The sequence below is a fragment of the Acanthaster planci genome, linkage group LG02, assembly GCF_054643075.1.
Source record: "Acanthaster planci isolate LZ-2023a linkage group LG02, COTS_SCS, whole genome shotgun sequence".
In the NCBI taxonomy this organism is placed as follows: domain Eukaryota; kingdom Metazoa; phylum Echinodermata; class Asteroidea; order Valvatida; family Acanthasteridae; genus Acanthaster; species Acanthaster planci.
The window spans coordinates 4173513-4195113 of NC_141778.1; the positions used below are offsets into that span (position 1 = coordinate 4173513).

The 21601-nt window shown below is 40.3% G+C and overlaps 2 protein-coding genes across 3 annotated transcripts; one reads left to right on the top strand and one right to left on the bottom strand.

The window, feature by feature from the left end:
• Window positions 1-727: 727 nt before the first annotated feature.
• ttpal (alpha tocopherol transfer protein like) lies at window positions 728-8543 on the bottom strand. Of its 2 annotated transcripts, none has more exons than XM_022227735.2 (5): window positions 8348-8543; window positions 5329-5810; window positions 4454-4647; window positions 2434-2544; window positions 728-1808 (listed from the first exon to the last, which is right to left on the bottom strand). In XM_022227735.2, exons 2-5 carry the CDS (start codon window positions 5777-5779, stop codon window positions 1545-1547), a joined length of 1020 nt encoding a protein of 339 aa, XP_022083427.2. In that variant the 5' UTR covers window positions 5780-5810; window positions 8348-8543; the 3' UTR covers window positions 728-1544. The 2 variants fall into 2 exon arrangements, with proteins under 2 accessions (XP_022083427.2, XP_022083426.2); XM_022227734.2 differs by lacking the exon at window positions 8348-8543 and adding an exon at window positions 6763-6903.
• A 2101-nt stretch (window positions 8544-10644) lies between these two features.
• Window positions 10645-18531, top strand: LOC110975262 (uncharacterized). The gene is made up of 2 exons (XM_022227585.2): window positions 10645-10858; window positions 14773-18531. The coding sequence occupies exon 2, from the start codon at window positions 14773-14775 to the stop codon at window positions 15808-15810; it is 1038 nt and encodes a 345-aa protein (XP_022083277.2). The 5' UTR covers window positions 10645-10858; the 3' UTR covers window positions 15811-18531.
• The last annotated feature ends 3070 nt before the right edge of the window (window positions 18532-21601 follow it).

Genomic DNA, 21601 nt, shown 5'->3' on the forward strand with positions numbered 1-21601 from the left:
TGTTTTTGTGTGCTTTGCCATAAAAGATGCAGTAACGGAGATGAAAGAAAACAAGACTGACTAATTTTTGAAGTTTAAAGCTGGCGCTCCATACTTTGACGCCATAAAGTAATACATCAGTTGGGTTCCGAAATGAATATTTTAGTTTTGTTTTATTTCAAGTCGAAAAGAGTTTATTTGTTTCGGTAACTGCATTTTTAAAAACTTGAAAAAAAACTTCGTTGCGTTTTTCCAGTTTACGTTTTTCGGGGGGTATTTAGGCCTTTCCCTTTTCTTCTGTTGTTGTGTGTTTGGGGCGCAAGAGAGCACTTTGCATTTTATTATTATTTTGTAATTCTCTTTAATCATTATGTCAAATGATATGCACAAGTAAATTCTACCGTACGGATCTCTTCGTCACAGGCATCAAAGTAAAGAAACGCCTTCCAAATAATATCAGGCCAACTTTACTTATCCTTTGAAATTTTCTCCAAAACATTTGCAAAACGATGAGTAAAACCATTTCAAATGGAAGTGCAAGACTGGTGTTTTTGTGGAGAATGTACAGCAATGATTTGTAATGAGGAGGTAATAATGTTAACATATGCTTTAAAAAGGAACCAGGAAATGAATTTTTCTTAGAATCAGTTTTCATGTATCTCTATATTCTTCTTCCATGTATGAAGACTGTTTGACATTTTTTTTAAGTTTCGTGAACTGAACGTTGCACTTTTTCAAATATCAAAAATTGACCAAGCATTTCTGGACAAGTGAGGACGCTTTTGCTCTGATGTAAATCCAGGAAGACATGGTTCAGGATGCATGTTTTCATGTTCAAATTGTGAATCCCAAATTTTCCATCTGGAAACATTTCTGTGAAAAGGATTTTTGCTGGATTATGGCCATATACTTACACTGCAATAAATTGCCAAAGAAAATAAAATCTGCCATAGCAGTGGTAAAAAAATCTAGACATTTTCTGTGCACAAATCAGTGCAACACTGAGATTCAGTGCCTTGGATGGCATCATATTTCTGCTCATGAATATTCAAATAGCATTAGCATAAAAACAAAAAAAGCATCAAAGTTTGGGTTAAAATGGCAAAACAAAAATTTAAAATAAGGTTAATTGAAACCCAAAGGTGCAATATAAAAGGTTTTTAGTAAAATTTATAAAAATATTTCTATTTCCTGGTTCCTTTTAAGCTGTACTAATTTAATATGGGACCGCTCATTTTACTTGCAGACTAGTCTCTAACGAGTGTCCTTTGTTCTATTCAGTTTTACATGTACATGTTTCAGGATTCGCAATTACCGAGACACATTTGTGTCACTCAAATCCCCTGCACTTCCAGCCTTCAAGCTTTCTTGCTTGATTTATACCTACACTGATTTTATTCTTGTCAAAGTACCTTCACGGTTCATACTAGACCAGGACCCCGCACCCTGATATGCACACCTATGTTAAAGAGTTGATGTTATATTTGTTATCCCATGAATAGAAGCATACATTCGTGCATATTAAGCAAAATTTAAGCATCATTTTGTGGCTGATTATAGCTGTATCAAGCTGTGCCTTTGCCCGAGTCCTTTTTGAAGAGTTTCTTGGACGAGCCTAGCGAGTCCTTCTTTGAGTGACCTTTGGACTTCTTGGCATGCTGGAGAATTCCCTCGTCGGCAGCAGGCGCAAAGTCTCGGTCCTGGGCGAGAAACCTGTCTCTCCAGTCGGCGTTCGAGTAGCGTCCCAGGCTACCTCCCCAGTCGCTTGGGAGAATCGACGCCGGGAAGTGCTGGTGAAGACTGCCGAAGTCCCTGCCATGTACCTTGACCTTGGGACAGAGGGCAGAGGCCAAAGGTAAGCTGCTTACGAGTTTGAGAAATGAAAATAAATGGTGTGTGGGGGGGGGTGTACCAGCTCTGCAATTTGCCAGGTCTGTTTGACATGACCTGTTGTATTGTAAATACCTTTGAAACGTACTGGAAAAGCTCGAATGACATTTCCGATGGAAGCATTTCCCTTTAAAAAAAACAATTGCGTTTAGAACTCGGCTCGAAGAAATATCAATTTGGGTAAGCGTGAACAATAAAGGTCCACTGCTGTCACGCACGCCAACTTACCACCACTGTGTTGTCTGGGAAGTATACTAGTTTGATTTCTTTTGCTGAGTCGACCTTGGATCTTACTGTTTGATGAGTTCTAGATGTGTTGGTATCCATTATGGTTGCACTAATTACCACATAAAACACAAAAGCTCAGCGGAATAGGGCCAAAACAATTTTCAATACGTTTTTCCTTTGAATGTGTTTAAAGGAATGAAGAGAAGCATTGCTGGGAAAGGGAAACGAGGTGACAGCTTACTTATAAGCCTTTAAAATGGAAATGTGTTGGTAATCTTCTAATAATAATGATTATTACAGCAGGAGGGACCCAAGGTGACAATGATAATTACTTACCCTTTGTTTCATTTTGTCTGCCATGAATGCCTTCAGAATCGTAAATGCAGCGTCGAATACCACAGGCTCGTTCACGAAATGGATGCCAGTCAGTCGAACAGGAACACAATTCTGTGGAGTGGGAAATCGCAAGCAGATTTTTGATATCTCTTTTCATCCATTACTTTCAGTCAGATGGTCAAGTTGGTAGGCTAAGCGCCACGTTCTTGTACGCTAAACGATTATTTTATTTTGCATTTATTTTGCATAAAACGATTTCCAAAAGCCGTCAAACTTACTTGACCGGCAGAAATTCTGCTACCGCGTAATTTTTTGAAGTGTTTTTGATGGGTAGGGTTGAGTAATATGTACGGTGAAGGAATCCGTACATTTCAGTCGGGCACTCTTATCAGATGACGTCATTCCTGTATCTTCACAGGAACTTCGGGCCGTGTCCGAATCAGTTGGCTGCGGCTTGATATAACGCATGATTCTATGGGAACTGGCCGTGGATGCTACCAAATATTCGCCGTAGCCAATTGATTCGGGCCCGGGCCCACGTCTGCGAACCAGACAAAAGAAGTGGTCTTACGTCCTGCTTATGTATACAAATTTAAAACGCTTTTTAAGCAACAAACTGTGAGGGTCTATTTCAGTGTCGTTGAGGCAGTGGCGGTAATACGCATGCAGTGGCGATGGACATCGCGTTATGATAACAACTTACATGTAACAACTCATGCATCGTCACTTGCCAAGGACATAAGTAGATTTGAGTGACAGGAGATTTTAATTTCTGGGCTGAATGTTTTTCACCAATATTTTATGTGCAACTTGTTTCTTATAAGCTAAAACAGAAAACAATGTGCACAGTATATCATTTACCTCATGAGAATTTTATTTTCATTTTGACTCTGGAGCTGAACTGTTTTCATCTATTTTTTCACATTTGACGTGCAATTTGTTTCCTCTAAGCTAAGGCAGAAAAAAGTGCAAAGAATGTCACATACTGCTACCTCATACGAATTTCATTTAAAACCGGAGACTGGAGCTGAACATTTATTTTTGACATTTAATTTTTCCATAGTGGTTGTGCTACTGTATTTTAACAAGCTCAATCTTGCCAAGAATAGAAGCCTCTTTTTTGAGTGAGATGACTGACGCTATTGCTTCTTGTCATATTTTATGGTCTTTTTATTGATTAAAAGTTGTTAATTCACACTTCTCATAGTAACAAGGCCATGCACTCTAAAGTACATGTATATGTGCATGTACATCACCGAGGAAAAAAAAAACCGCGTCCGCCCGCACCACTTTTGGACCAAGCCCATTACCAAAAACCGGAGTCCTTTTTTGGCCTTAAGCCCCTACCCAATGACCACCATAATTTTGCCGTCTCTGTGTGTTTTGGGTCTTCCTGATTCCCATCAGTTTGACTCATTGTATATCGGTTTTAGTGGCCAACGGCTTAGATGAAGATTCGGGATCCAGTGAAGTTTTGCTGCCCGAGTGGTAACATAGTTCTTCTTAGCCTTATAGTTCGTTACTGTTCTGGTCGGCTACCTTAATTGTTAACCTCCGCACGGGTTCAAGTCTAGGGGGTTCCATGATGTGACACCGCAATTATTTGTTTTTCATGAATTTCAAGCCAAAAGAACAAAATCTACTTGGCTGTTGTGATGTGTCACAACAGCGACAGAGACAGGGGCGTGCAGCAGGGACATGCCTCAGGTGCTAAATAATAACCCAAAAGGCGTGTAAAAAGCCCCCGAAAGTAGCTCCACCCCTCGGAAAAGCCATAAAAGGTTAAATGAAAAAAAATCGAAATATTTTCCCCTCCGCGACAACAGGTTTGGCACCCCTGAAAAGTTGGTTCTGGATCCGTCCTTGATCCTAAACTGCGTAGCTGAGCAGCTGACTCGCTACAGAAGCTATGATTTATAGCCTTTCACCTCTGTGCCATTTGGCTCGACCTGCTCTGTCAGTACAAGTGCGCTGTGACATAAATAATCAATTCATGGGCTGAATTTGTCGCCACATTTACCTGAAATATGGAGGTGACTTTCCTCGCCAGGTTGGGACCCATCTGCATGACGTGCTGCGTTCCCATGCCTTCGAGATCCACCAGGAGGTTGATCCCTGTGATCTGTGCTTCCTCGGCCTCCATCAGGTCCTCCATCACCATGAAGAGAGCCTTAACAATGTCTACGGCGCCGTAGTTATTCGTGTCCCAATTGACTGCATTGGAATATTAAAAACCCATGTTTTAATGAATAATAGCTACCCGAGATACTGGAAGTCGACAAACTTCGCCTCGGGAACTATAGTTTTTCACTTTTAATACCGAGGGAAGCTGACCTCAATCCTCAAGCCATGTTGCACCACTTTATTAGAGACTTGTAGAGTCATAATATTTATGCCAAGGGTTGTGATGGCTCGCGCACCCAAGCGAGGTTAGCGTTCTCAAGTTTCAAGTCCAGACTATTGGCTTTTTTTACTTTTGTTTGTATTTATCTAAATCTTTCAATACGTTGCTGAGGTTGAGAGCCTATAGGGAAAGGCCCGTGATGTTCCGAGTGCGGTTTCTGAATCTGTCCCAGACTTGTTAAAATGTAATGACAATAAAATTGTAATTATTTATAATTCTTATTAATTTCTTATTAATTTTTTGCCCTGCCCGACATGAGTCATAACACAGCCTGGGGGCGTGTGAAAGAACCACACGCGTACTTGGGTTGGACTCGAACCCACGACCTCCTGCTCACTAGTGCAGACGTCTTAAATCACTCGACCACCGAGCTTGCCGGTGCTGGCCGGCTGGTTCGAGTCAGATGTAGCAGCAGGTACCGCGAACAATTACTTAATTGATCTTCCCCCGGCGCAAATCTATCCTTATATAATAAAATTGTAAATGCTTACTTGTTCTGAGTGCTACTATTGGTCGTCCCTCTGGATCTGGCGAAGATAGGACCATTGGGAATCCGTCATCGAGCACGTGTTTGATGGAGGATTTCTTGTAGTCCTGAAAAAAGTCCGGGTGTTTCTTGTGCAGTTCGTAATACTTGACGAGGGCCTTGAAGGCACGATCGACCTCGAACTTTTTGGCGCGGAGAAATCTCAACAGGAAGCGCTCGTCCTGCGCGAAGTGGATGTCCGGCCGCGTCCTCATCTGGTGCCGCAGGGCCTCGAAGGCCAGTTTCCGGACGAGGTGGTTTTCGCCAAGTTCGGTTTCTGCCCGTTTGCGAAGCTGCGGAGACAAACTGCACTTGTACGGAATGACAACGCGGGCGTTGCATGCCGCCTGGCTCGCCTCTTGTGTCTTGGAAACGGCACCATTTTGTCCCTGATGTTGGGCGGTTGAGTTGTTCATTCTAAGTACTGTCTGTCCATTCGTCTGTAAACTAATTATGAAAATACAAAATAGGTATGCCAAATTGTTATGCCAGTACCTATGCTAGTGGTACCATGGATGGCTAACCGACTCTGACTCCCTATGTTACCGGTGGATCCACTTCCCACGCAGACTCAGTCAAGGCCTTCGGACATGGCCCATATGTATTTCCATCAACTGAAGTATGCAGGTTCATGTGCGTTGTCAATGGTCATTTTTAGTAAAACATGCATCATTTTTTCCTGTAATACTCTATCTGTTGGCCTGATGAAAAGGTGGGAGTAAAGTAAAGCAGAAACAGTGAAGCAGCACATTTTTTTTGCGGTGAGTGGTTATACACCTGATGCTGGTGAAAAAAATACGCTTCATCATGACAGAACTCTCATATTCCGATGCAAACTTTGAAAGTTTTCAAATAAAGTTTATAACTGAAACAGACACAAAAAATCACAATTTAAAGGTCATATAAAAACTTTTCCTGGAAAAGGCCATCTTATAAGTCCCCTTTCCTCAGTCTACATGAAAAACACAACATAAAAAAATACTTCATATCCATCTTTCCTCCACACAATACAAAAGCACAAAGGAGATTTTGAATCTTAGGACAGAAGTTTCTGTGCAAAGTTCTCCAGCGGCCGCCATTGTCAGCAGAGACTTTTTTCGAGTACATGTACCTCTATTTCAGACTTATCGCGTAAGTTTGAGGCAGTTTGCGTTAGAAAGGGTGCCAGCTCATCGACAAATTGGACTTTGAACCGAATGTTTTAATTAATAGCAGTGGAACCTAAGTCTTGCTGCAAACGTGTGCGTACCTTCACTGCACAGCCAAAGATGTCACGCAGCGCGGCGCTGTTATGAAATCACAGAAAAATGTAGGAGAAATTCCCATGTTACGTTTTGACTACAGGGTATTTAAGAGACTCGCCAAATTTTAACCACTGGGATTACTCGTCAACCATTACCATCGGAGGAGAGGAGGCTTGTCAAAAGGAGAGAGGGCTTGCTGGAGGCAGAAAACATTCAAGATACAGAAAGATGGTGATGGCATTATCAAGCAACTTAACTCTGGGAAAAGTTGCAGACATGAAGTTCTTATGCCGAGGTAGGACCACCGGTGGTTTAAAAATTGACAAGCACCAGAAGGCTAATCAAACAACGACGGATGGCCGTCCAATCAGGAACAGCCCTCAAGCTGAACTGAACATGACTCATTATGACATTCCGTCATTGACTGTGATGCATAATCTGCTGATGTGTCTATCGATTCTGTCATGCACATAAAACAATAATACGCCGCCAAAGCTGACTCACAATCTCTCCAAGGAAATTCGTAAGTTTCGAAACCAGAACTAGGATATTTCATACTTGGATGTTTCTAATCTAATCATTTTACGAAGATTATTTTTGTTTCGAAGTGTCGACATGGAGATAAGATTACGTATAATATTCTCCCTGTGTATGCTGGATAAAAATCAACGGGAGAACAGAGAGAATATAATTAAGAACGTACAGGTCTAGAGTAGATAAAGGTAACGGGCTTCCGAATGATAAATGAATTTTCAGTGAACCCCAAATAAATTTTTTTTTAAAATAAACGTTGGATTTCATCTGTGTATGCAGTGGCGTGTCCCTCCCCCCGAAAAGTGCTAAGTCACTGTAGGGGACTATTGGCTCATTTTCTGTGAATATATGCCACTTTTGTTATTTGAGGAATTGAACATACCAATAGGCCTATGGTTAGTGGTACGTTCAATGGGAAGGATTCTTTTACGGATGAACACGAAATAATATAAAAATTGGACGAACGTTTCAGGAAAACAATCGCCGTTTGGCGCAGCTTCATGGACTCCAAACGCGTGGATACGTCACTTGTATGATGGGAGAACGGTGTATAATTCTTTGCTTCAATATAGCAATTAGTGTGGCATTTCAGATTAAACAGGGGCGGATCCAGGAAGTTTTCAAGGGGGGTCAGGCCCGTCAGATTTGTTGAATGTCCCTTGTAGATCGGGCACATAGACAATGCATTACACTAATTCTGATGCACTCACTAACTTTATGAATATAGTATTAATAGGGTGTCGTTTTATATATTTGCTATGGATTATATTTACATCATATACGTCATTCCACTTTAGTTATTGTTGTTATTATTATAATTGCAATGTTTGTTTTGTGTCGGGGGGTGCCCTCCCTATCCGCAACCGATGGGATTAGTTGACGTCGATAGTTCGTACTGACTTCCATTGCAAAAACGTTGCTTTTAGGTCTGTAGCTCTTAAGTACTTCTTTTGACGTGCGATTTATTTAGAATGGGGCTGAAAATGCCACCGGCTCTTGTTTTGAACCTCTTGCATTATAACCCTTCCACGGTTTATTGCATGTACTAATTAAATTCCAAGACAGAAATAAAATGTGCGATAAAAGAACACACTTTTTCGTTCCATTCCGATGGATTTGAAGGTTCTGTCAAAATGGCGGCCCGACGTATAGGAGACTCAGGTTCCCTCGGTTGAAAGAACCTAGTAAAAACTATTAAAAACTCACCTCACTTTGACAAAGGCCTCGTCGCATTAAGAAGAATTTCACTGCAACCTCACCAACAATAGCCAATATCAATATTTTTTTTACTGTTATTTTTTGTCTTTTAACTTCTTCGATGCAGTTTGGCAGTTCAATTGTGTAATCTCTCCCCAGAAAAAAATCTTTGTTCGATCAAAGACTCATGATTGTGGCAGTTTAGCCTGGGCAAGTCTCTTCCTGAACGCAATTTGTGTGGGAGTTGTAAGTTGTTTACTCAAAAGCTATAGTTTAAGGCTGGGTCGGTATCTTTGGTAAATATTTGGTCATCGAGGGATCATCTTATTTCTGTCCAAAGGTCAACCGTGAACATTCCCCCTACCCGTAAGTGAATGTTGCCGTCGGAGAACGAAGTTTAATCAGATAAGATTAATAACTGAAAAAGGCAAATGAACACAATCTCTTGTTTCGATGATCAGTTGTTGAAGCTGTTCAGTTAAGATGTGGTTTAAAGAAGGAATGACACCATGACGTCGATATTTTGGACGTGATATGTTGTGACAATTTGCATTACTCCACATTCAGTCTAAAGCTCCAATGCGATTCAGATATTAAAGCCCATTTACAAAATATATCGCCGAAAGACTAAAATAAAATATGGGGACAAGGGCCTGTGTCCACAAAAACGGGTCAAAAAGTGGGAAAAGAAAAAAGTAGACAGCCACTTATAAGAGTTATGTCTCTCCCAGTGGAGTAAATCTGTGCTGGAAATGGGGGGGGGAGGGGGCGAAAGGGGGGTTGACTTGCCTGGTAATGAAAAATTGAAAAGCGGGGGGAGCAGATGGGCCACACCATATGGCTCTATATGGTCCATGTTTATGATATTGATGTACATCTGTATTATGCATCCTGATTGGCATATTTATGGCTTTTACAATGGTTTTTCCTTTTGTGTGATACTGAATGCATTTTAGTCGCAAGATTTTTTCACAATCCACTTTAATTTTTTGCTCACCACAAAAAGTGTGGGCAGGATTTAATAACCCATCCCCCACCTCAAAAATTGTGTTGGGGGATTATATACCCCCCCCCGGATTTTCGCCCGTGGATTTTATCCGCTGCAATGGCATTGTCTCTGCAGTGGTAGGACGCCATTTTATAGCAGTTAAAAAGTTTATATTCCTGTTAAAAATAGGTAAGCCAACAGAACTGCTTTGGTTTTGCTGCCACAAAACCAAGATGATATTTGCTTCGAGTGAGTACAAATGTGTCAGGGTGAAAACGGAGAATACACCTGAGATATAACCAAACCAAATAGCGCCCTCATCGTTACGTCATTGTAGTAAAAATACTCTTGTTTGTGCAGCAGCCAAGGATGAAGATCGCGATCAGTTCATTTCATTTTATAAAGATGAATTTTACAAGATGACAAATCCAGTGTTAATGATATTGACGGGGACCTTGTCCTTTTGAACCGCATATTGGGTGCCAATTTGGATGACAATTGTGACAGTTTTAACAGATTGTTGAATGGGTCAGTGAACATTGTTTTGAGAGGATAATTACGGATGTGACTGTCAGTTTTGAGCTGTAAAAATAAACTGCGGGATTTCTGTGATAGTTTCACTGATATTTCCAGTTCCTGCAGGACAGTTTTCGCACTTAAATACGAATAGTTAAGGCAGTAATTTATTCAAAATGATGACAAAAGGGTTCTCTTGGCAAAAGAACAAAACCAGTGTCGACCGAAGTGCATTTTTGTCCTAAAGCAATAAAAAAAATGAAGCCTGCATTTGATGGTGATTGACAGTAATGTATGCGACCCGATTTAAGTTGCCCCCGAAGAAGAGAAATTCCAGTATAACACAGCAGCGTTATGTATGCCACTGCGGCACAGGAAGTCACTAGTCAATAACTTTTACAACGAGAATACCAAAGCTTGCCACACCCCACATGGGCCATGGGTTTGTCTTTGTAACGCCATGCACTATTCTTTTGTGGTTTGCTTGCTCTGACAGGCAAGTTTGAACAGCGTGAGGAAAAAATAGCCAAGAAGTAATGAAAGAGACTGACATGTTGAGTCATTTTGTAGTCCAATACAGTTTTTGAAGTCAATATGTCCATGACGGAATCGCCCACTTTGATCTCACGTTGTTATATCTCTGTACTTGTCTCAGCCGTTTACCCTGAAAATGAAGTCAACCGACGACGCCCTTTGTAATTCAAATTTTTCACAACAAAAGGTGCATTCAACTCTTACCGGCGAGGCTCTATTGTTAGGACACGTCATACGTTAACGACCCTGTACCATTTAATGTGTGGGATTGAGAGCCTACAGTCAACGGCTCTTGTTTAGTCAGGCCGCGGTTTTGCTGGGTGTGCTGGGAGTTATTACAGTTATCACTGTAAGCCTAAGGGAAGAGCGACTCCGCAGATTATTTGCACACAAATCAGACGAACTCTGCACCAAGTTTAAGATATGTGAACGTTACAGTTCCTTTAAGTAGTGTTTCCTCTGCATCGTAATCCATATTAAAGGTAAGGCATGACTGTATTGCTTTCATAACAGGACTGTACCAGATTTTTAAACTTTACTTCAGTATATGTGGTTGAAATAGTGCAGAGTCCAGATGAAGCTACATCTTGCTCGTTTCAGAGAAGTCATGGTTAAGGAAAGAAGGCATCATACAAACGCCTATTTACTGCTATGATTGCATAGTCAATGGTCAATAGTTGTGAAACAGCCTACGTTGAAAAAACATTTTAAACTGTTATTCTTAAATGTGTTCAGCGCAATCTGGAGTCTTGATTAATTAGATTTATTGTTACTACATCCAATGTTGATTTGCTTTTGAAAAAAACCATTCGTAGTATAACCAACTCAGGAAGGAACACAATAAATTTGCGCGGGAGTCAAGTTGCGCTTAACAAATTAATGTTTCACATTTTCTTAAAACAAACTCGGTATTCTCACAACTCCCTATACACGTTGAACTCAATTGAAAAGTTGCATCTAGATAAACAGCACTCTTACTTTATTGAAAATCACCCGGAAACGTATCAAATGCATTACAAAGAAAAGTATACAGAAAACAATGCGTTTCATCCATTAAGAGAGTGATCTATGCTCTGAAGTGTGTCAAAAGAAAATTGTTTCACATTATGTTGATCGCGTTTGTTCGGCAACTGCATGTAACTTGTCCATCTTTTCAACAGTTACATACATTTGTTGCTATCTAGCTTTTAAACTCATAGTTGAAATACCGCAACATCACTTCCGTGAGCGAAAAGTTGGAAGACAACCTTACCGAGAATTTATAATTACTTGAATCTTTTGACCTTGTTGGTAGCATACCCTGGTCCTCATCTTTGCCAAAATGGGGTTATTTCGTCTGACTTATATATTGTGAGTAAAAACGTTTCGGTGTTATCGGGAAATATTCTGGATTACTGCTTCATAGCGATTAACCCTAACACTCCTCAATCCTTCACCTGTTGGAGGACTGAGGACTGTTAGGGTTAAGGTTTACTTACAAAGAAAATAGCGGAAAACAGTGACACCGAAGTTCTGTAAATACACTGTCACAGTGGTTCATCTCCAAATGAATACAGATATCGAACATTATTGTTGAACTTTTTTCAAGTATAACACGAGCACCGTGACTATTTCGACTTAAAACTTGATGAAAACATGCATTTGTTGTTCGCTCTGCAGCATTTTTCGTTTCAATTATATCTGTATAATGATGAACTCATTTGAATGAAGCCAGTGCACTTTGACTGCAAGTCATGAGATAGTTAAAATATTTGGCTCGACTCGATGGGCATGGAAAACTATGCTCTATGGCAGCGTTGCTTTTAAAAGGCAACAGATGTGAACCTGAACCTGGTCGTTAACTTTACATGGTTTGGTTGTTGCAATCCTGCCAAACGAAATACCAAAGTTCGTTTTGGCAATTCTGCGGTTTCACTTATGAATTCTTTTTATAGGTTTGTTTGGCAAGATGTTTAGCGGTTCTGTTTGGTAGTGGATATGTACATGACAATGCACGGAGTCGGCCCGGAATGGGCATAAAATACGGCACAAGAAAGTGGGTCCCAGTCGAAAAGTTATTATATTTTCCTTCGTCGGCCCTGACGGAGAGCCGTAATGGACAAAGGCAGACGACATGTGCAGGCTGGACCAGCCAACCATCCGTTTACTTTATATTGCATTCTGTCACTTGCTTTGAAGCTTAGTACGCAGCTAGCTCTGCATGAGAGAACTTGTAAAAATCCTGAGTTGTTTATCTTGGGATGACGATGTAATTATTCCAGGCACGTTGTCGACATCCGTAGATAATTTCATCCCAGAAGTGTCATGTTGACGTTTAGATGACAATGTCTTGACAGCAAGTGATAAATCCTCTCTAAAAGCAGAAGAGTGAAAAACTCACTCTCAAAAAAGCGAGTCCCTCGTAAATCCACTCCAAAAGAGTAAAAAAAACACACCTAAAGGAACGAAAATCACTCTGAAAGAGGAGCCATATAAAGGACAACTCTTTTTCGAGTTGTCCTTTTTATGGGCTACTTGACAGAGTGGGAACTTCACTCTTTTGGAGTGGTTTTCACTCTTTTTGAGTGGTTAATAAATATGACTCACTCTTTTTTGAAAGTGAGTTTTCGCTCTTTTATCAACTTGATCTCGTCATCCTTCTGTCATGATGTCGATATGCATCCCATGTGTCGGTATCCATGTCTGTAACTTGACGCATGAAGCATAATCACATAATCCGCCTCGAGCAAAAGCACCCCCTCATCGGTTGAAAAGAGCTTCATTGGTCACGAGTGTTCTTTTTTATCGGTTGCAATGCCACCGAACGCGTTCATTTCAAAGTCGTTCGTGAACCAGCGAAGTGCAGTTCCGACCAAGGGAGCCTCCGTTGCTGAGAAAATTTCGTCCACTCTCGGTCAAGCTCTAGGCCCATAGCCTGTGCCAAGTTTGCGTCATTCTGGAATAAAAGACTAAGGATGTCACTTGGTTGGCACTTTCGAATTTCCCTTACTTTAGGTTTCAGGAAGTTTGTGATTTATTATGCGCGTACATATCATCACCCACAAAGCATGAAGGTTGAATACATGTACAACTATACAATAAATAAAATGTAAGGTATAACACTCTAATCGGTGCAACAGAATGCAGATGGACGTTGCGAACAGAAAGAATTTTTACAGTTTGTAGAAATTGGCATTGTAAATTATTTCCAACTTTTTAGCCTTTTTAAACAGTTCCTTCGTTTTAGGGCTTGAAAATATGTATTTAAATCTAAAAGAACCAAAACGCCGTTATTCCATTCCACCTCTCGTGGGCAGGTCCGCTGCGGTTTCTCTTAAGTCAAACTTTCAATGGCACCAGGCCATACCTCACCGGGCCCGCTTTGTCCAAATTTGAATTGGCCATAACAGCTATTATGTTTTTGGTTGGCTGGTCCTATTCTATTGAACAATAACTGTGGAATTCGCAACCTGCGGGATTTTTGCTCCCCACAAAGCTACCCCGTTCTCCTGCTGTGGCATCATTGTGACAAATCTTCGGGCATACTGGCTGGATGACAGCTTCTGTTCATAATTAACCGGAAACCTCCCGCTTTGACACAAAGTGGTGACGGGGCAGGGTCTAGAGGTTGAAATTTCGGAAACTGTGAGTTTCCAGTTGCATGGCTCAGTGAAAAATCTGACCAAATATGCCTACGAGGTATTCTAACCTTGATGTTCATAGGGCGATAAAGAAAAACAAAAAAGACATTCTATCAAAATATGCATGGACCCTGATTTGGTTCTCAATGGGCCGGATAATCACGAGTCTTTTTCTGTAAGTTGGCCTTCCATGCAGTTTCTTTGGGTGTCTTCTCCCACCAAAACGTACAAGGAAATATTGTCCATCATTATGATCATAAAAGGTCAATTGACGGTGTCTGTAGCTCGTAGAAGCATGTTTCAGCGCACAGGGCTGTCATCGTCTCCTTTGAAATCAAATTACATGTAATAAGGTGAAAAGTGACATAAACTGAGTATAATTTTAGTATTCACTGAGGCAAGTTTCAATTCAAATGAAGCAAGTGGAAGCTCGGGCTGTCAGTAGGCCTATTGTTCCCTTTCAGCGATCTGCCCTTTGACAAAAATCATATCCTTTCCACTGCACAATGTGAAGCATCCACTGTTTTTTACGGATACAGCATCTCAAACAATTAAAAAAATGTAAAGAAGCCCCTCCATCGTTATAGCAATGTTACCGTGCAGCTGATGAATAGAACTTCGATCAATCCATTTCCTGTGCAATGGAACGAATGGAATTTACTGCTTTACATACTCCAGAAAGGATAATATTCTTCAAATAGCAAGGTTATGCTAGTGACAAACTGGACAAAGGAGTAAATCTCAACTGATTTTATGTTTTTGTATCCCATTTTCAGATGAGGGACAAACAAAATCCAGGAGACACCTATAATTATAAGGAGCACGTCTATGCCGACCCAGTCGCGCTTCGAAATGAAATTGAAGACGAGAGACAGCAAAAAGTGGACAAACAAGATGTCAAGAAGTACCAGCAACCCAGTAGCCCTCCCCCGGTCCCAGGTGGACCAAGAAACGGCACCTCGGGAAACGGCCTGTACTCGGAACTCGCAAAGAAGACCAATCTGCCCAAATCCACCGTGCGAGATCTGGCCAGCCTGTTCGGCGGGACGGTCCCGCGGACTCAACGCGACAAAGCGCCGGAGGACTTGCTGCCGCCGCCCGTACCCGAAGTCACGGGCTCGCGGAACGTGTTTGAGACCCCACCAGATAGTCCCGTCAAAACTGTACATAGTGCAAGTACTGTCCTGAACATATTAAGTGATGAAACGGCACCCTGTCACGACGAGACTCCTGAAGAGGGCGTTTACGAGCCGAATTTTAAAGAGGAAGAGACCAATGTCTGTGTGGATTTGGAAGATGTAGAAGAGCCACCGCCCGAAATTTTGAACGCACAACCAATCAGTTTGGAGGAGTCACTTCAGGCCTCGTCCCCGGAGCCAGATGATGAAGCTCAAGTTGTCATCGACGTACGAATCAATTCCGAAGCTGGGATCGAGATAGGCGCCGAAATCCCGACGGTTACCGAAGATGCGAACTGTACCGACGATGACGGTGGAATCCGGTTGATCAAGAATGTCAAACGCGACCCTTTCGCCGTTGAAACCGGCAATACTGGCGAAGCGAGCACGGCCTCGACAGCACCGGTCGGCATCCCGGTTCCTGCCAAACTGGAACACGGCTCGGAGACCGGATCAGGTGGTGGTAGCAGCAGTGGATCCACCAAGCGGAAGAAAAAAGCCGTGGAGTCTGGGATCAACTCAGCCGGTCACATGCGCCGACATCTCATTATCATCTCCTTGTTTCTACTTATCGTGTTGATTCTAGTCTTGGTGGCCGTGGTGGTTCTCATCAATTACACTGAGATTTTTGCTTGACATTTTAAGTTCTATATTCACACCATATTAAATGGTTTTCAGCTTGATGGGGGGTGATTTCCCGCTTGTAGAAGGGCGTGGGGATAAATTGGGGGTTCAAATCTAACATCATTAATGTCTTGGTGAAGTTCCTATTCTTTGTTGAGTAGCCCAAAGGTGCTTGGAGAGATCACCGTACACTTAACTGTTTTGGGGGCATGTCCCTTGCAGCACCACCTTGGGAAGGCGTGCATCCCCCTTTTCCCGATCACGTCCCCTTTCCTTGACTGCGCATGCGCCTACCGAACACAGCCAAATCGTCGAAAAAGATTCGGAACTTCGGGTACCATCGGGCCAAACACCGTCAAAAAGATCGAATGCTTTCGAAATTCGGATGCTTTCTGAATTCGGATGAAATGCTGGTGCGGAACTCGAAACCTTCGGCTGTTTATTGTCGGGGAAAATGCATTCGAATCTGGAAAACGTTAGGCCTGTCAAATTTCATTCGGATTTCATTCAAATCTTCAAAACATGTTCGGTCTGAAAAAAATTTGCTCGAATCTTAAAAACATATTAGGTCCAACAAATTTTATTCGTATCTTAAAAACATGTCAGGTCGACAAAATTTTATTCGAATCTCAAAAAAATGTTGGGTCAAAAAAATTTCATTCGAATCTTAAAAATGTATTGAGTCTGTAAAATTTCATCCAAAAAGATATTTTAGTTACGAAAGATTCCATTCGGTTTTGGCAAATGAATTCAAAAATTCAAAGTACGGTCTGTTTTAAAAAACATTACATTACAAAAAAAATTCGATTTTTCAAACAGCATTACATTTCTCGGAAAACATGTTCCGATCTTTTTGACTCTAATTCTGCTTTGCATGCAACATACACATGTACATGTACGTTAAAGTGTAGCTGCAATGAATTTTTCTTATAAAGAAGTTTTTCAAGGTTTCTTCAACTCTGTACTCTTCTTCAATGTATGAAAACTCTGTTACATTCCTATTTGGTTAAATGCATTGAAAAGTGCACTTTTTTAAACAATTAAATTATCCATGCGTTCCTGGACAACTGAGGGCACTGTTGCTGCATGTGAAGTCATGTAGGGAAGACATAGTTTATTGCAAAGGCTTTTCTGTTCAAATTGAGAACCCAGACTTTACTTCATGAAAACATATTTGAGAAAGGATTGCTTGCCTATGGCTATGCACATAAACAGCAATGGATCAGTAAAGAAGAGAAAACTGAGTTCAGCAAAATCTACAAAAATGCAGGAGTTTTTGTACACAAACATTCGCATAAAAACAAAAAAGCAGTAAAATGACCTTTGAAATAGTGAAACAAAACTTTAAATGAGATTAATTGAAACACAGAGGTGCATTTCGAAGGTTTGTATTAAAACAAATTAATTGATTGTATAAACTCCTGTTTTGAAGGATAGCTATCCTTCCATGGCGTTTTCCCCCACCGGAATGGTTAACGCCGTCAAGTCTGTCGTACTTGTAAGGCATTGGGGTCAAGTGGACCCTGGGTAAAGTATTTTCATTTTCTTCTTTGTTCATGACGAAAAAGGCATGGAGGAACTAGGGCATTTTTGCATCCAAGTTAACAGAATGAGACACGAGGCTCGAAATCAGATTAATTCACCAGCGGCACCACCTGTGCCGAAAATGACCAACATTAATACCAGGGAAGAAGTAAAGTCTCCCAGCTTTGATGGAAAGGCATTAAGTTTCAATAGCAAATGGATGAAATTTCTGAGATTTCCATTTTCGACATGTGGTCGTTTGAGATTTTCATTAACTTATAAATTCATAAACATTTCGTACATGGCCAAAATGGTAAAGTTCTTCAGTTTACTTATAAACTGGTCATATTTGATTGGTTTGCTTTGTATAAAAAGAAGTTGTTTTAAGAAAAGATTCTCTTGATTATGTTATGGGGATTGAGGGGGAGTTGGGCACTATAACCGGACACTATCTCGTTTTATTGCATGAATGGCCATTGGTAATGAACAGTATACAGTGTACATGTATTCAGTTTCCTTGCGATGGTCAACTCGGACAAACGACCCTGTGACAGCTTGCAGGTTCAAGCTGAGTTAAGCTACAATGACATAAATATTATTAGAATATCATGTCACAATATCATCATGGACGTCATCGTGAAAAAACGTTAATTATCCTATTTTGATCATCAGTGTTGTATTTAATCGAAGTGTAAATAGTCAGTAGAAATATGTTGTACATCTATATTTGTATATTCTTGACTACAACTGATATTAAAGTTAAGAGTATTGGTCCATCATGCATTTGAGATGTTATTCCTAGCCATAAGTCATCAGTATTTGACACAATTTTTATAATAGCTTTAATGTATATTTTCAAGTTTAAAGAGGAAGAAATAGTCAGTATTCCAGAATGAGGCTCACTTGTTATTAATAACATTAATAGTTTTAATTCTAAAGACATCAAAAAACCATTACTCGGAATAAAGATGGGACAGGTATGCACCCTGACCTTTTTCTGTCGTTACGTTACAGTAGATAAAAAGGATGGTGATGAGAACACCGATCCAACGTGTAGTGTCTAGCTAACAATGTGTTTTCTGTCATTATAAGTTAATCTATCATAATCATAAATATTTTTGTGGTGTATAATTACTGCCAGAATTTTTGTCGTACGTGAAAGTGATTGGAAATATATTTTTGAAAATTCTCTTTCATGGAAGATGTTAAGACCTTTGTGTTTTGCGTGTCACTGCATCTGAGCCACTTTATCTGTTATGACTATGCTGTGGCCTAAACTGCGAAGAGAGAAGTTCACCTTCTCAGCAAGTTTTACTGGGCCATTTTTCCTATTTCTCATGTGATTTGCTGTATAGGTCATTTTCTACATTTCAGGTCCGTCGTGTGATATAGTTCTCTTCCCATGTTTATCATACCTGACCTGCAGTGATTGGATATACACTAGTCATTAAATTTACATCAAATTGTTGTAATTGCTTAGTAAGTAATTCGCATTACGGTACTTAATCACTCTTGGAAATCGAAGAATGTTTTCTAAACTTACAAAATCATACACCAAATTTGACCCGGTACATTGTTATCAGGAATAGCCTAAGTCGCTGTGGCCGTTTTACATAATGGCCAAGCAAAGTGGTGATATTGGTAAATGTTGAAAAAATCAATGTGGTGGTTTCTGTATATTTTGGAAGTGTATGTATGAAAGGTTACCATCAACATACGTGTAATATATACCATTTGAAAGCTTGTGAAATTCTCTTTCTGACTATGCGAACATATCTCAAAAAGTCAATTTGAGACTTATTCCTGATTTCGATGTGCTGGGTCACAAATATAAGAGCGACAGGGAAAACTTGGCCCCCAAACAGAAAATGACGTACTTCCACAGCCCAAGTCAGGCTTGAGCAAGCGCAGGCAGAATATTAGTCTTTGTTCAAGAAGCTAATGGTCGATACGTACACATGTATAAGGGTATATCACTGACGTCTTAGACCAAGACCGTAGCATTATAGGATGGCGCACGGCCAGGAGGATGACTGAAACTTTATAGGTCAGTACTATTCGGTGCAATGGATAATGTTGTGATAATTTGCATTACTCCACATTTAGTCTGAAGTTCCAGTGCGATGAAGATATTAAAGCCCATTTACAAAATATATCGCCAAAAGACTAAAATAAAAAGAGATATTTAAAGAGATAAAGTCGTGCTTTATAGATCTGGCATTGGGAACTTGATCGGCCTCGCCGATGGTCCTAGTCAATACCGTGTCCAGCGCATGTGGGCCAGGCATGTGTTATAGCGCCAACACAACAGTTTTCCGGGATAAACAGACGCCAGTGATAATTTCCTACATAGTTACCTATCAGCCGTCAGAAAGCAAAAACATGTCGAGAAAAGTTCAATTTAGAAGGAATAAAACCAAGTCGTTTACTTCGAAAACAGATAAAAATTTTCTGACCAGTCCCACATACCATGGAAGTAGAAATAGATATTGCATGATATATGCACAGGGTCTCAAGTGGCGTTCGTATAAGGAACTCTTTCTAACCCGTACAACTGCAAACACGTTTTCATTACCTCTCTATGCAACCTATAAATCACAATTAAGCTCTTTTTGGCCACTTTAAATTGATTGAAATTACTGTGATGCTTCATGATACATATCATTAAATTTTGTTTTTCAGGATTTCCACTTATCAGTTTGAAGTCTGATCTGATACTGTTCAATCTGGCATGAACATACTCCCTACCCTGTTAGCCGTGGAATCTAAGGCCAACTTTCCTGTTTGAGATCCACTGGATGATGGATCTGGAGGGTTACGTTAGTATTCTTGACTGTTATAACCTTAATGAGTTGACTGATATGACAAATTCAGTGGAATTGTTTTTACGGATATTCTGTTTACAACAAAAAGTGAAACATTTATCATCGAAAATATGAGCGATTCATGATGCAGTGCGCCACCAAGAGGTTTTCATGGAGAGGCCTTATTTTCATAATACATTAAGGGGTATTTAGTTGCCAAAATCTCATTCATGAACTGTGCTGTGCATGGGAACCTTCAATTTTTCAAATTGTACGTTTATATTGGTTGAAAATTCGAAATTGCTTATTGTGAATGGGCGTAAGGTAGTCAAGATGGTCGTTTTGTGTGGTGTAGGGAACAACTCAAATCAATCAAATATCCCCAAGCTAAGTACCAGAATATGCTTAATCGGGGCAGAGTGTTGACAATAAGTTTGACAGTGGCCTGTCTGCAGCAAACTGATGGTGCAATGTGTTGTGAATCACCTGTATTGAAACATTTGAAAATTCATTTTGGTTTTTCACCGCTATGTCTGACAATGATTCTACTACATATATTCATCGCCAACTTGAAGATGTTCTCCATACCCAATGTAGAATTGGCTGAAGCCCCAAAAATTGCTTTTCTGATCTCCTCAGTCTCAACTTTGTTTCAAACTGTTCAAGACTTTATCTTAAATCTGTGGCTTAGCCTGGCCATATCTCCCGTATAGCTGAAAATTCCTTTCCTTGTTTTGAAGTCACAACTTCAAAACTTCTTTTAACTCTCCTTTTCTTTTAGCTCAGTGACACGCTGATCTTCAACAAGGATTTGTCATCAGGAATTTGAACTGACTTTCTTGCTGATGTATTCAGAGATGACTGGCCAATGCTATTCCGAGGATAGTTGCTTTTCTTTATCTCATGCTAAGCACAGCAGTACCATGTCCGAGGGCATGTATGACATGAAAGTACATAATTGTAAGGTCATGATGGTTAATTTGGCATGATCTGAATATTCAGTAGTTATATGTACCAACATTGTTATAGTGCAAAGGTATTTTTACCATTTAGAATGTGTAGGTTGCAAACATGATGTATCAATGACAAAATAATTTCTACTAATGAGTAATTCGAATGAGTAATTCTAATTAGTAATTTGTTATTACAAATTAGTTTCCCACTGATTTTTTTTTGTCTGTGGCATGATTGGGCTTTCGTAGGTTCTTGACACAGCGGCTAGCTTCGTGGACGCTGTGCATTGTGATGCATAGCGTCCACATAGCGTCCACAAAGCAAGGGGTGTTCGTGAACGGATTACCTGAAATGTAGTCTGCCGCTGAAAGTAGTACCTGAATTCTAAAAAAATAATAATAATTCTATAAAAATTATTTTTGTCGTAATTTTTCCATAATTGGTAACGAAATTGGTACAAATCTTAAATTGAAACTCCTTGCATAACTGATGTTTTCCATCCCAAAATAGATACAATGCCA

Bases quoted from the DNA above. Each gene is read 5' to 3' on its own strand.
- ttpal (XM_022227734.2), bottom strand. From the start codon at position 6,848: ATGCCATCACCATCTTTCTGTATCTTGAATGTTTTCTGCCTCCAGCAA. The intron at 2,545-4,453 runs GTAAATGTGGCG...CCCACTCCACAG, and splicing joins AAGTCACCTCCATATTTCAG to AATTGTGTTCCTGTTCGACT. The intron at 1,809-2,433 runs GTAAGTAATTAT...CTCTGTCCCAAG, and splicing joins CAGACAAAATGAAACAAAGG to GTCAAGGTACATGGCAGGGA.
- LOC110975262 (XM_022227585.2), top strand. From the start codon at position 14,773: ATGAGGGACAAACAAAATCCAGGAGACACCTATAATTATAAGGAGCAC.